At 39.2% G+C, this 15195-nt stretch overlaps 1 protein-coding gene across 2 annotated transcripts in view; it reads right to left on the reverse strand.

Annotated features, from left to right (window-relative positions):
* Positions 1-15195, reverse strand: part of RUNX2 (RUNX family transcription factor 2) — a 124223-nt gene that overhangs the window by 99413 nt on the left and 9615 nt on the right. For both annotated transcript variants that reach the window (XM_081036746.1, XM_081036745.1), the window contains exon 3: positions 9592-9696. In XM_081036746.1, coding sequence (XP_080892872.1) covers positions 9592-9696 — 105 coding nt within the window. The remainder of the gene's footprint in view (positions 1-9591; positions 9697-15195) is intronic.

The raw sequence follows: 15195 nt of genomic DNA on the forward strand, positions 1-15195 counted from the left end.
AGGAAAGGCGGAAAATAGCAGCTCACTTTAGTGTCAGCTGACCTCTGACATAGCAGCCCCTCATGCCGAACTCCAGTGAGAGACTCACAGAGCCAACACAGGACTCACCCCATCCACTATGCTCAGAGACAGTCTCCCGGCTCCTATCCATGCTCCTCTGGTCCACACACCTCTCGTCGTCCCTCTGATTCATTCAATGATTCATTTACCATATAACAGAAGCATCTTTTGGTTCTGAGTCCTGTACTCTCACTCAAATGACAGAAAATGTATGGACACCAACATTTAAGATTATTAGATTATTCAGTGAGTATTCAGTGAGTAACAGCCAGGTGACCTCTGAAGGTCAAATGTATGAGTGTTCTTTAACATAAATCTGGATAGAATGTTCCAGGGCACCTGAGGGCCTGCCCAAGGTAAAATGGTAAAGGAGGGGATTTAACTTCCTGTCCCCATATGCCCCTTTCTTTGCTTTCTCCCTCTCCCTTCTATCTCCCTCTCACCAGCTGGCCTTGGACTCTTCAGAGCTCCCCACTGCGAAAGACGGTTACACATTTCCCTTCATCCATCTTCCACGCAAATAGATCTGTCCTGTGTGCCATTCCCTTAAACACTACTCCAACTAACCTGGTAACAGTGGCCTGAAAAATCTTAGCTCAAAGGAATGCCTCAGAGTGTGGCTCTCGGGCATTCAGGGCAGGCAGACTTCCAGCAGGGCTCCTGTCCTGTCACATCATGTTGACAGCCACTGCACACAACAGCTGACACTTTCAGGGACAAAAACCGCACGTCGCACTCACAGGTTCTCCCTGAAGAACCACCAAAAGGATCTACATCAAGAAAAAGGAAACTGAATCCTGAAGGAAGAACTGAGGTGCAAGAAGGAACGATGAGCAAATTGGTCAACAAATAGATAAACATCAAATACACAGTTTAGACCTTAATAATAACCAATCCAGCGAGTATAAAACAGGGGTAAAAATATCAGACAAGAACATGAGGAGAGAGGGGTTGGTTGCAGTTTAAAGGATTTGAAGTTCTTATATTACTCAAGAAGTGGACAGAAATCGTGATGAATTTTATTAAGAGAAATACTTTTCAAACCAGTAGATGAGGAAAGCCGGCATGTAGCTAGAACAAAACTGGGTAAGAAATACCCTGTAAAAGGAAAATATTTCAAAAGAGGGAAATATGGAAATATAAAAACCCCAAACTCACACCTTAAAATGATAAAACCCTGTGCTCTTAAGAGTACAATAGACCTGAAAAGCATCAGGAACCCACACTGCGAAGGCGGCCTGCTGCAAAACTGGGATGGGAATGACTAGCTCCAAGGTCGGCAGGAGCCCAGCCTGCCTGCACACCTGACTCACTGTTTGTTTTCTGGCACTCAGGATTTCAGCATCGCTCTCCCTTTATCTCCCCAAACCTGCTCCCAATAAAGGATTCTAGATCACTTATTTTTATCTCAATATGAATTTAAGCCTGACAGCTTTTCCAGAGGCATTTGGATTGAAGCCTTCATCCTAAATGTTAATGAAGTGCTTTTGTCTGTTAGCAGAAATTTGGAGAGGGACCAGGAGCCCTCCCTTTGATACTTCAGTCCCACGTCTCAATGTAGTCTCCGATTTGAGCTGTTGCATCTGATCTTAAACGAATATTTCCGATTGAACTGGCTTTTATGCACGCTCTTAATTTCCAAAAGTTACTTTAAAAATACCACCAATGATTCTCCACAACTTTTGAGACTTTATGTGAACACCAAAAGATGTACATTAGTTGACATCATAATGTGTCCTATAAATATACTAGGTAGGAACAATCACGTATACAAAGAGCAACGCATTGAAATCCTTTTTCTCTGTTATTTTTAAGTATTATACATCCTATTCTCCTCTGGTCTGGTCGTCCTTGAGGAAAACACTGTGGCACAAACAAAATAGAAGTAAAGTCAGTCAGTAGTCTACCAGGAATTAGCTCTCTTGGGAAGGAAAATTTATTTTCAAATGAATGAATGAATGAATGAATGAATGAACAAATAAATAAATAAAACTCTCAAGTCCCTAACACTGTTTTATGACTGACTGATTTTTTTACTACACCACGATATAGACTACTGACACATTTGGATCAAGCATACGTGTGTTTTTAGAAACACATATTACTGGAAAACCTGCCATGCTATATTTAGTTAGAAGTAGGTATGTCAAGTGGAACATACGCATGTGGAAAAGGTACTCTTCTTGTAAAAGCCACAGTTCCTTGTTAACACAAGTCCAAGGCCATGAGAAAGCACATTCAGAACTGGGAAGCCAGGGAAGAGTGCAACGTAGGGACACGAGCATGTTTTAACGGCTGTGATAATTTGCCATGAAAGGATGTTCAGGCCATAGCTCCTTGCTGCAGCATGCCATGTGCTGCTGAATTAAATTACTGCCATGCAGTCTGCTAGCGAAGGAATGTGTAAACAGGCCATATATCCTTGCCTCAGATCCACAGAATGTTGCACAACACAGAATGCCTCTCGATGTGTCATTTCCTTCTTGGCCATCTTCCCGGCTCCTGACAGTCAGTCAACAAAAAAAAAAAAAAAAAAGGACTGAAAGAGATTTAAAACTGCTCTTCTCAAGAGCACATTCCACCAACCACCAGACATAACCTCTACCAGAGCTTCTGACCCCCCTTTCCCCATTCTCCTTAAAGAAAGGGAACAGGTTTTTTTTTTTTAACTGTTATTATTCCCTTAAGTCAAAGCTTTGCAATGATGTTTCACATACTAGTGACCGAATAATTAATATTTATGACAATCAAACTACTGCTTATAATTGCTGACTTGTAAATATCAAGACATGGCATTTACCCATAACATCCATTCCTTGGGCACTTCAGAGACAGTGAAGAACAGAGGTTAAGTCTGCACGTCAGAAAGTTAAGTGCTTTCCTAATGCTTTACTGTAAGGACCAAAATTCAGGCCTGTGGCATCAGGAGTATGGTACAAGGCCTATCAGGCTTTTCTCAAATTGTCTTCACAGACAGCAAGAATGTGAATGCAATGCCAAGAGGTATCAAATAACCTTAAAAATATTCTTCAGCTATCCCTCCATCAAAAACCTTTCACATGTTCCCCAACTTCTTTCACATGTGACCCCCCTGTGAATAAGCATCCACTATGCATAAATAAGCAAAGGTCAAGGGCCAGCCCCCATAAAAAGCCTATCCTTTACCCAACTTGGATGAAAAGTACTGGAGGATAAAAGCGAGCTGTCACTGACATCATCTGGAATGAGGAAGAGAAAATGCCAAGCCCTCCATTCTCTCTACCCTTTACTGGGCTGGAAAACAGTCTCTGAACTGGGTGGAACAGCATGAGAGAAAAAGGAGATGATGCCGTGCCCAGACCATTCTGTTTTATTTCACTCTGCTACTGTAAATTTACAAGGTAAAATTTCTGCAATTGGAAGGGCCTCAAGAATATGGAAGAATAAAATGTTCTCTGAAGAACAAAACATTTATTGATGAATTGGGCACAGGTGGGAAGGAGCAAACATGACAAGAAAACAGTTTGGCTGCAGGACCTAAGCCTAACAAGCTGAGTGAACTCGGGTGTGAGGCAGTCCTAGAAATATAAACGTAACCGTGCATTCACCTGAGTGCCAGCCCCTACACTGAAGTCACAAACAGAACCAAGCAGAGTAGTGTACTCTAAGCCTGCAAGCAAGGAGCCAAATCACTAGGAAAGAGAAGGCAGAGCTTCTCCTTTCTCCTTCCAGGTCAGGATGGGCAGCTGGTCAGTGGTGAACAGTAGTAACCCAGCAACAAGCATACAGATGTTGGCTGTGGTCTCTCCTTGAGAGTAACTATGATTTACTTCCCTGGGGCATGACACACAAAAACTCTTAGAAACCCTCTCAAGTTTGTTAGATATCCAGTTTGCAGATGTGCTGACAAATGAGAATTTTCAAAGCTAGGTGATATAAAGTATAAAACCCCAGGCTTGTCCACTTGCAGATTCGTAAGATACTTCTGCTACAGACTTTCCACATTGCCAGGCAAGACTAACAACCTCTCGATGTTCAAACATCTAATATTCTCCTCTCACACAAGTATTGATCTGACTCAGCTTGCACTGACCTGCTAATACCAAGCACTACAAGGTAACACCCACCATTGATTCATCTGATAATCACCAAATTGTTCAATTCAGAATGAAGCTACTCTAATTGAAACATGGAGTCACCTTGTAGAACTTTAAAAGTTCTCCAGACTAAAAAGTCAAGAGACCTTTCAGAAGATGAAACCTCAAAAAAATTATTCATCCTGTTGCCACAATGACATTTGCCATCTAAGCACTTACAGAAGTTGATGATAGCAGTAGTCCAATGAACCACTGTCCCCGCCATCCATATCTTTGGGAGGTTTCTTCCTCTTGAATGTAGGTTGCACCTGTATCTAGCTTTAACCAAGAGAATACGAAGAAAGTAACTCCATGATAGTTCTGAGCCTTATGAAGGCTGAAAGCTCCCACGTTTGCATCTTAGGGAGCCCTGGACTGCCATGTAAGAAGTCAGATTCTGCTGGAGAGACCAAATGAAGAGGCTGTGTAGAGAGGGAAAGAAAGGCTCTAGGACCACATGGAAGGAAGGAAGGAAGGAAGGAAGGAAGGAAGGAAGGAAGGAAGGAAGGAAGGATGGAAGGAAGGGAGGAGCGAGAGAGAGAGAGAGAGAGAAAGAAAGAAAGAAAGAGAAAGAAAGGCCTAGCTGTCCTAGCATCCCACCAAGGCACCAAATATAGGAAGGTAGCCATCATGAATGTTCCGGTACCAGCCACCATCTTACTACAGCCACACGAAAGACCCCAAGAGCGACATCGCAGAACACCCACCCAAACGAACCCCAGTCAACCCACAAAATCTGAGAAATAACAAACTGATTGTTGTTTTAAGCCATTATGTTTTGGGATGGTTTGTTATTTAGCCACAGATCACTGAAAGAGCAGCAAGAGAATTAAAAGGGTTCTGACTACGTAGGAGATTTACTTTTTCCATCCTCTGCACAGCCAATACTGCCTGTTTCATCCGACCCCTTCTCTAACTCAGAACCACCACTAGAATATGACATTGCTAACCAAGTTTTCACCTTCTCGTAGACATTCTTTAAATCAGACTGCAGTTGGAACCAAGTGTCAAAATGAAACAAAGGATCCTGACAGAAGCTGATGTTTAAAAGCATAAGGTACCCAAATGCACTGCTGCTGCCCCACTGACTTCTCTGGCTGGTGAGCGTACAGCAGTTGTTCCTCAGAGCTAACTTGCCAACAGAAGGTCAAAACACCCTGCCTAAACACAAGACTTACAAATTTGGGATCTTAAGTATGATGTCATGTCTTAAAATGATAAGCTGGCAAAGAAAATAAATGGCATTTTGTAAAGATGTGCACCGTTTTCATGTTTACGCTACTTAAGATGAAGGTTCTAATAAGTCATCGGCTATGTTCCTTTAAAGGGAAGTTTTATAACTGAGATGAATCACAACTGCAAAAGATCAAAGTTAAAAAACATCAATGATGCCATGGGGTACTTTTTAATCTTGTAATGAGTGATGATCATGTGCTCTTATGAAGTGAGTCCAACTGCCAACGCCAGATGTGTATATTAAGAAAAGAAGTTGTTTGTGCTGTGACAGCACCAGTTCAGCTGCCAGAGACAGAAAACATAGAGGGATAAAACCTTTCTGATTTTTGAGTGTAAAGCAAGTTTTGGCAGATGTGTTGATAAGCAGGGCCTCAGACGGGGGCACTGGTGCCATAGCATCCTCTCTTGGACTTTTCTTTGCTGCAAACAAATTATGTTTATCATCAGTTCTGCACAGCTGTCCCCGGTAGCATGAATACCTGCTCAGGACATAATTTATAACACTTATTAGTGTCATTTACTAATGAGCAGAAATTAGTAAAGGCATCTGCAAGAAAAAAAAAGCACACTAGAGAACAGAATCTAGGTTGTGTCTATTTCTTGGAAGCCGACTATAAGCCAAATCCTACAACACACTTCTGACACTGAAGGAAATTGCTGTAATAATAGCTAACACTTAATGAGCACCTACTACATGACAGTCTCTGTGCTATGCATTTTATACACATTACATCATTTAACATCTTTGTAGCAGCTGATGAGGAAGATATTATTATTCTCATTTTAACAGAGGAGCAAACTGAGGAAAGGAATTAGGTAACTTGCCTACATACAGCCAGTAAATGGTGCAGCTGGGATGTCAACCCAGACAGTCTGACACTAAATCACTACGCTAGACTGAATAAACACCCAACAAGTTAACCCAGAACTTGTCGTAGTTCAAATACCAGATCTACCAGAACTAGCCTTTTCAGTACATACTCTATTCTTTAGAGGAAGGAGTGAAATTCGATTAATGGGAATTAATAGTATAAAATCCTCAAGTCCTTCAAACCATTACAGTAATAAAGAGATGCATACTATTTCTATGACAACCACCACTTAAAGAAGTATAATTTTGTGGGAGAGGAGACTAAAACAATTGAATTGTCTTTATTTTTTTCTCTCCTCAGGAAAAGCCTTTTTCTAAAGAGCTTCTCCATTAACAGTAGATAAAATAAGGCTTTTTGAAATCTAGAGCAAGAGTTGGCAAAGTACAACCTGTGTGCCGAATCTGACCACCGCCTAATTTTGTAAATAAAGTTTTATGGAAACACAGCCACAACCACTCGTTTATGTACTGGCTACGGCTGCTTTTGAGCTACCATGGCAGAGGTGAGTACTGGTAACAGAGATCATATGGCCCACGGAGCTGAAATTATTTACTACCCGGCACTTTCTAGAAAAAGTGTGGCAGCCCATGTTTTAGAGGGTTCATCATTTAACATTAAATCCACACACCAATCCATCAAAATCCTACTAGAGTCAAAGTTGAAGAAAATTGAAAAGTCCTGGGCATTTTCCACACCTAGGAGTCTCAAAAGGAAAGCACAATATTGAGAAGAGTGCTACACATTTAGCGCCCGGGATGGCCAAGAGCAGGGCAGAGGGAAATAATCCAGCACAGAGGGTCCAGATTGTAGGAGTAAGATGTCAGTGACACCAGACCCGTGCTTATATCCAGACAGTTTGGCAAATCACCCCATGATGTCAGAGAAATGACATTACATTTTCACAGATATTTTTGGTTCACGAGAAATGTTACTCAGGCGGATCGAGGGTAGTGGTCTGCCACTCAAGATCTGTATCTGCTTCCCCACTCCCACCTTCAGCAGCACCCACAGCCAGAACTCAAGTTACACGTATGCCGTCTAACCCCGCTCCCTTTAACGCTCGCTGCTTTCAGAGCACGTCTTTGCTTTTACAGGGCATTGAGTCTGTCCACTAACCAATTCTCCCAACACCCTCTTTGGAATAAGGTAATGTTATCCTCGCTTGAAAGAGAAGTGTGGATCTTGAGATTATAATGCTAAGCGAAATAAGTCAGACAGAAAAAGTAGAGAACCGTATGATTTCACTGATCTGTGGTATATAAACCGAAAACAACAAAAGAACAAGGCAAACAACTGAAAGAACAAAAACTCATAGACATAGACAATAGTTTAGGGGTTACCAGAGGATAAAGGGGGAAGGGGGGATCGGGGCTCTAGAAGAGGGTAAACGGGGTCTAATATATGATGATGGAAAGCGAACTGACTCTGGGTAGTGAACACACAATGGGATTTATAGACGATGTAATACAGAATTGTACACCTGAAATCTATGTAATTTTATTAACAACTGTCGCTCCAATAAACTTTAATTTAAAGAAAAAAAAAGAAAAGAAAGAGAAGTGACTTTCTCAAAGCTACCCTGCCTCCTCACCTTCTGTCACATCTTGCAGAATGGGGAAGCATTTCCCCGTTTCCTCTCCCAACCATCAGCTTTTGAACATGAACTCTTGATCATATGGACACATCCGTGTACACACCCACAGACACACAGACATACATACACATAGGAATGGTTTTTCCAAGAACTGAGAAAAGCAGCCTGAGATCGGCAGGAAACATCTTTAAAAGATAAGTATTAGCAGGGCTAAATGTTAAAAAAAACTAGTATCCCGCTTTACGCATTACTAAAATGGATATTGCTGCCTTTTCGGGAATTCACGGGCTAATCAGATAAAATGTTAGAAGATGTCTTCCATCATAAGGCGTCATCCCCGATTTATGGCAGTCCAGAAGTCAGCAAAGCCCCAAACCAGGCAAGACAGCCCTGCTCTGTTCTATTCACCTGCACTGCACACCATCAGCCCTTAAAACGGGAGCCTGGTACATCGGGAGACGTGTATGGCTCCAGCCTAATAGGACATTCTCAAACTGAACAGACACAGGACCAGCACTGACCCAACGCTGTGAACCTGGAAGAATGCCACACACATGAAAAGAGGAGAAAAGAAAACCTCAAAGACTGGCTTTTGAGGCAGGAAACCTCCCTAGTTCAGGCAAGCAGTCAGCCTTTGTGAAAAGAGACAGCCGTAAGAGGAACGGAAGGCATTGTATGTTCCCACTGCTAAAAGACATGCCCCGTGGGGGGAGGCAAAGCTCTACCAGCCCTTTTCTCTCGGGTTTAGGGGAAGAAAAGATATGCCACTCTCACTATCTGGGCAGGTGGCATCGCTTAGATAGTAAATATTTCTGCCAGCTGGACCCCCACCACAAACCAAATTCAACTCTCTAAACACAATGGCTAGGCCTCCAATGTATTTACTCATCAAAGGCAGAGTTGTATATGATGTGCCCATTGGCACGTCATTTTTAATGTTGTGTGTATCAAATCATCTTTAATTTCTACATACATTTAAATACTGCTATGCGGAGTTTGTTCCAATCAGTTTTGCGGGGTGGGGGAACCAAACCTGTTTCAATTTAGATTTAGGAGGAAAATGTATATTAGCCCAAATGGATTATGTGCGCTATCTTACACTCTGGATGCCCAGACAAACCAAGGTAGATTTAAACCTGGTTTGACTCTATCTGTTAAAAGAAACCATCTATAACTATTATTAGAACATGACCAAACAGCAGTGTTGTAACAATCAAGTGAGTTATCATTTGCAAATAAATTCTTTATAATTAAGCAGCGTGCTTTTTATAAAGGGAATTGAGTGGGCGAGGTAAAAAGTTAAAATGCATTCTTAGACCATGGGAAACACACACAAAAGCTTTTTGACTAAGCTCAAGACTTTTCAGTTTATTGTTTTCTTCCTCAGCTCTCACAGATCTATTCTGCCCTGCCTTTTGTGTATAGTGGATGAGCAAAGTTTCTTAGAAAAACACTTACAGGGACTGAATAATTATTCACTCATTTCCCAAAGTTACATAGGCCTTAGCAATTTTGTGGCAAAGGTTATCAGTGTCATTTTATTTTCTACTAACTGTGAAGTTCTACAAATTGTCCCTCACTAAAACTATATGTAGATAGCAAACTTTGCAAAGAGACTGTTTACATGAAAGGACCACTAACTTATTTGGGATAAATTCCTTATCGGGTCTCTGCAAACTCTATTACCATTTCCAATAGGAAGGCAAGTACTTACTTCTGGGTTCACGGGGTCCGTCCACTGTAACTTTAATAGCTCTGTGATAGGTGGCTACTTGGGGAGGATTTGTGAAGACAGTTATGGTCAAGGTGAAACTCTTTCCTGCAGATGGAAAAGGGGAAAAATCCACAGTGAATATAAAAAAGATAGTATTGATCATACAGCAGCATAGATGTCCAAATTGCATCAAAAGAATCTCTGAGGAGGTAATGAAACAGTCGGGACTTCGTTCTAAATTAGAAACTCTCTGATGGCCACTTTAGGTAGTTACTAAACCCGTTTAGCATTAAGTGCATCACCTTCGTTGCAATACAATACAAATAGGCTCCAAAAAAATAAATAAATAAAAGAAGCTGCTCAGTAGCAACATTTGTAATGAAGACAAAAACCCTGGTCCACTGCAGAAGGGTTCTGTTCCTTTCAGTTTTCTCCAGCATCAGAAACACATCCAAGCACAATTTTAGAAGTCTATATTTAGGATTAGGTCATGACCCCATGAGAGAACAATAGTAAATCACTGTTGATTATGTTATTTACTTCACATGGCTTTAACATTTCATTTGCTTAACTGCACTACAATAAGAAGATGAAAGAGGAAGGTTCTTATGGGAATCATTTTAACAGGAGCCAGCGTCTCCTGTCCTGGCCTTAATGTGCCTGTGGTATGATTTCATCATTACTGGAACAAAGTTTTTCTCCTCCCTGCCCACCCCTTCCCTAACATACATCCTTGCTGTTAAATCTTGCAATAACTCCCTGACAGTGATTTATTTTTTGCTAAATGTACAGGACACCTCCCAATATAAATATGAACTTTTGCTTTTAGCAGAGCGTCTGCTTCATTGAAATATTACATCTGATGTTTCAAATTAATGAGCTAAAGGTGATGAAGAGAGGGAGGAAAAGACCAAAAAGTTTGGTAGGCGATTAGGATGTTTGCTTTCTCCAGAAGAAGATACCAGACTCTGTTACACAGACTCACTGACAGTTGTAATCAGTTAGATTTGCAACGGTTAGTCATGTCAGATAGTCAAAACTGCAAACTGTTACAAGACAGGAAAAGGTGGGCGTGAAACAGTGACTCAATAAAACATTCAGCAATCTCAGGCCAGAGTATTCATTTAGCCTGCTCCTGGAACAGACCTTTCAAAAGCTAATTCTCTTCTGCTTTGTTTTTTGGTCAGAGACTTTTTTTTTCCCTCCACTGAAAGCTGAGGGTATTAGAACACACATCTTAAACAATATGTATCAATGCAAAGTTGAATGCAATTTTTTCAAAGCTTAATATGGAACAGGTTATACACAAGGCTTAATGTAGAACAGGTCTTTGACTGTCAAGTCTAGTGAATGGGTTTTCTTTTCAACTCAGACCATGTAAGTTCCTAAAATATGTTTAAGACACACATCATTTGTTATTCAGTATATATAGTTTTAAGTCTCTGGCGATACTTTTCAGTGGCAAAGAAAAAAAAAAGGAAAGAAAACACAAGAATGTGAGGGGGAGAGATGAATATTGATTAGAAAACTGGTAAATACCAGCCACTGCCTACACATTATCTCATTTAATCCTATCTAGTTAGGTTTATCACTCTTGTACAAATGAGGCAAGTGAAGCCCAGAGAGTCTTAATAATCTACCCACACTGCTAACAAGTGGGGGAAAAAATCAGAATCTGAACCCAGTTCTTCCAGACCCTAAAATGAAGTCTCTTCTTCATAACATTGCCAGAGTACATTAAAAAAAAATTAATAGGTAATTTATTTCTACATGTGTCACCATTAGCTCTATAAGACCAAGAAACTGTAAATATAAATCTACTAATATGTATCTCAGCCAGAATGATGAAAGTATCAATTCTGAAAGTGCCATTAATATATCATAGTTCATCCATTATACACTAGATGTTACATGGATTTAAGTAATTTAACTGGCTCATTAGGGAACAGGATTTATTATAAACATTAATACTAACCAGAAGAATAAGACAGCCAGGAGTCTAAACTAGTTACAGAAAACTTAAAGTCCACAGAAATAAGATTCGAAAGTTTGAATAGGAAGTCATTAGATTCAGGTCAGGACTTCAAAACAACAGAAAGGTCTGCAGAAGTGAACAGGCTGAATCCTTAGGTAGAAAGTTAAGTTACCTTAAACCATAAAAAGATGCCATTCTGGGTTGGATCAATGGTCATGAGCCAGGGTTGTAATTCTAACAATGGCTCGGAGGGCAGTGCTTAGAAGACAGTTATCATCCATGGCACTAATCTTAATAAACCAAGGATTTATACATCTCAATTGTCCTTAATGTCTGTAAATAACCTGCTAGAGCTGTTTTCCATGCATTTACCTAAATTGGTTCTGAGAATATTTCTGTTTGAGACTTTTACAACTTCCTAAGGATATTAAAAGTCATCGTACTTCTCCCAAATTCAGAGCCACACCTCATGTAGGTGCAAAAGCCAAATATAAAATTCACCCTGTAAGTATTGACCATCTAACTGTTCAAAGCAGAACCAGTTTTCTGTAAAGACTTCTTTTTAAAAGAAGTGGGTTTGGGGGAGGAAACAAATATTTAAGTATGACTATGGTCTTCTAAAATCAAATCCTAAGGATCAAAATGTACTTTAACAACTAAAACAAAATCAAGGAGGCTCCTTCCACTTCTTGTTGCCCCTTCATAAGGAACATGATTGTAGTGTTCCAGAAGCTACCACCCAAGTAGGTAATTAGTTCTTCACTTTATAAATGATAATATATTTTTTCTTAAGCCAAATGTTTATGTATGTATGATTTCCTTAAATTAAAAAAAGATCTTTTTTCCCCGAATCCCATTCTTGGTCAATTTCCATAAAATGAGACAAATGCAAGCTCCTACTGAAAAATGCAGGCTCTTCCTTAGGAAGCTAGCACTCATTAGATAACCAACTGTACCATCTGTAACTTCATGTAGGAACTAATTCTGCATATGTCCTCAAGATATATATGTTATCAGATAAACAAACACAGTAACTGTCATTAAAAGAGAATTCCAACCTAACTTGAGGGGCTGTCAGGAATACCCAGGAGACTGGGAGCAGGATTTGTATCCAGAATTGACACAGTCCCAGGCTCCGTATATGGTAAGGGCTTAAAAAAAAAAAAAAAAAAAAACGCTTGTAAATTAAAAGCAGCATGCTTGCTGTCAAAAGGGAGGAAACACACCAAGAAACTTTAAGGACCAAAGTCATGTTAAATACTCCTGTTTAAAATATAGAGTCGAATAAAGGAAAAGACAAGTAAAAAGCATAAGCCACTCCTAACTTAATGTAAATTTCATTGATGCTCTACTTTTATTCCAAAGCATTTCCAAAACTTGTGGTCATCAGATAACCCATAAAGCCAAAGTTAATAATGATTGTAACTCCTTGGTAAATCCAATACTATTTTTCAATTTCTGAGAGTTTATAGTTTGTCCTAGTGAAAAGAAAAACTGTGACAATTAGAGGAATTGGATGTTATTTTTTCAGTGCTACTGAAAATAGAAAATTGAAATAGCTGGGGGGGGCGGAATACAATGGTAGAAGCGTGTTTAGAAGCGTGTTGATACAGACTTAATAACGTAAGAGAAATGCAGAAGTGTGAAAATCAAAGAGGAAACTGGAAAGAGTCTGTTAGAAAGCAGGTCAGGTACGCAGGCAGGTTAAAGGGTTTCCTGCCACTGAAAAAGTGACCCATTTTTTTTTTTCAAAGAGTGATACCTCAGTGTTGTCTGTCCTTTTTTTAATTCTTCATTTCAGTTTGGTATTACTGTGTCATTTACATATAATGTTCATGTAGTGCTATAAAAATCTATTACTAGTGATAAATCAATTTTTCTTTCTCTCTCCACCAACTCCCCCCCACCCCCAATCGAAGTCTCGAGGACAAGTCTGGACCAATTTCTCCATCCTGCCTCTGGCAGCAGACTGTAGCATTTCAGATCTTCCACCAAGTCCTGACTGCTTCAAAGGAAAAATCCTACTTTCTTCAGTTAAGATCATAAGAAATATAGGGGGAGGGGGTCAGCTCTGTTTGGACATAATTACACTTCATCAAAAGAAGCTTTCTTCATCTTCCATGCGTGAAAAGTCTGCAAGCAGTTAAGTCTGTCTTTTTTTTTTTTTTTAAATATAAAAATTGCTATTTGGGAAACCAGCCAAAACTCAGAAAGCCAATATAGTAAAACAGTGCACACCCTTTGTTTCTCTTTGAAGTTTCTTAAATAAATATGTTGAGGGTTTACAAAGTACACTATCACTGTGCCATAGTTTCTACTCAAATTGATCAGAGAAAAGTTATGCAGCATCTATATAATACAAAAGCAAGATAAGTGAAAACACTAGCTTGAATCTGCAAAGTAAAATAAAGTATAGCACCCAATCTTTTAAATACTAAAATTCATCACTCTGGTTAAACACAAAGTAATATTATGTAAGAATGATGTAATTCAGAGCATACAGATAAATCATCATGTTTACATTTTTCTGGATTCTTACTAGAAAAATGAGAAGTTATCAGTGCACTGTGGACCTGCACCAGTAACTGAGGGGGGAAAAAAAAAAGAATGAATACACACACATACACACTTCACACCTAATCAGTCAATAGTGAGATAGGATGTGTCCTTTTTTTTCTTTTAATGAAAGTAAACTAAACCTGATGCAGAGATAACCCCTTTAGTTTTGATTCTACCAGAGGCTCTGAGCCTCATTTTATTTCAAACAACCTTTCAGTGACAGTATCTCATTAGCATACATCTTTTTTTTTTTTTTTAAGTGAAAAAGTACAACTTCTTGGCCCTGTTCCTAGAAAGTAAACTAAAACTACTCATCGGAAACAGTCTTGCTTGAATTTCCCTTATCAAGTTTTTACAATGGTAATAATTTGACATCTGATCCAACTAAAGAGCAATTACTGAACATGGTTTAAAAATTGATGCTTCTCATTTCCTAATTCAAACCTGGGTTGAAGTAATTCCATAGGTCTTTATAATTTATGTCACCTCAGTCCTAAAGTGGGTTATTTTCTCTCTTATTATTGAAATACTTAAAATGGAAATATTAGATTCAATAAATAAATAAGTGAATATAATACTTCTAATGAATGACTATTAAAAGTCTCTCTACAGCATAAGTAAATAAAGCCAAAAATCACTTTCCTTAGAGACTGTTTTTAAAAACATTAAGCCCATTTACAAAATAGCTATGAAAACCCTAAAAGGGATTATTTTCTATTTTATGATCTTTTTACGGATTCCTAATATTTGAATCCAGATGGCAGAAACCCTTAAATAATGTGAAAATATTTCGAGTCTGATCATTCATCTGTCTAGGCAACTCATAGTCATTCTAACACAAGTAACACATTATTCACTTATTCAAATGCAAAGCCTTCTGTAAAAAAAAAAACACACACTATGATTTTTAAAAAATATTCTTATTATAAGAGTAAATTAAGTCATAAAGAGGTAACATGTGATAAGTGAAGTGCATTATGCTAGCTATCCTTGCTACTACCACTTACAGCAAAACTGGAATTATCAGGAAATTGATCCAATGCATTCCTTTTTCTTTCCCCTTTGCCACT

Source organism: Rhinolophus hipposideros, assembly GCF_964194185.1.
Source record: "Rhinolophus hipposideros genome assembly, chromosome: 3".
In the NCBI taxonomy this organism is placed as follows: domain Eukaryota; kingdom Metazoa; phylum Chordata; class Mammalia; order Chiroptera; family Rhinolophidae; genus Rhinolophus; species Rhinolophus hipposideros.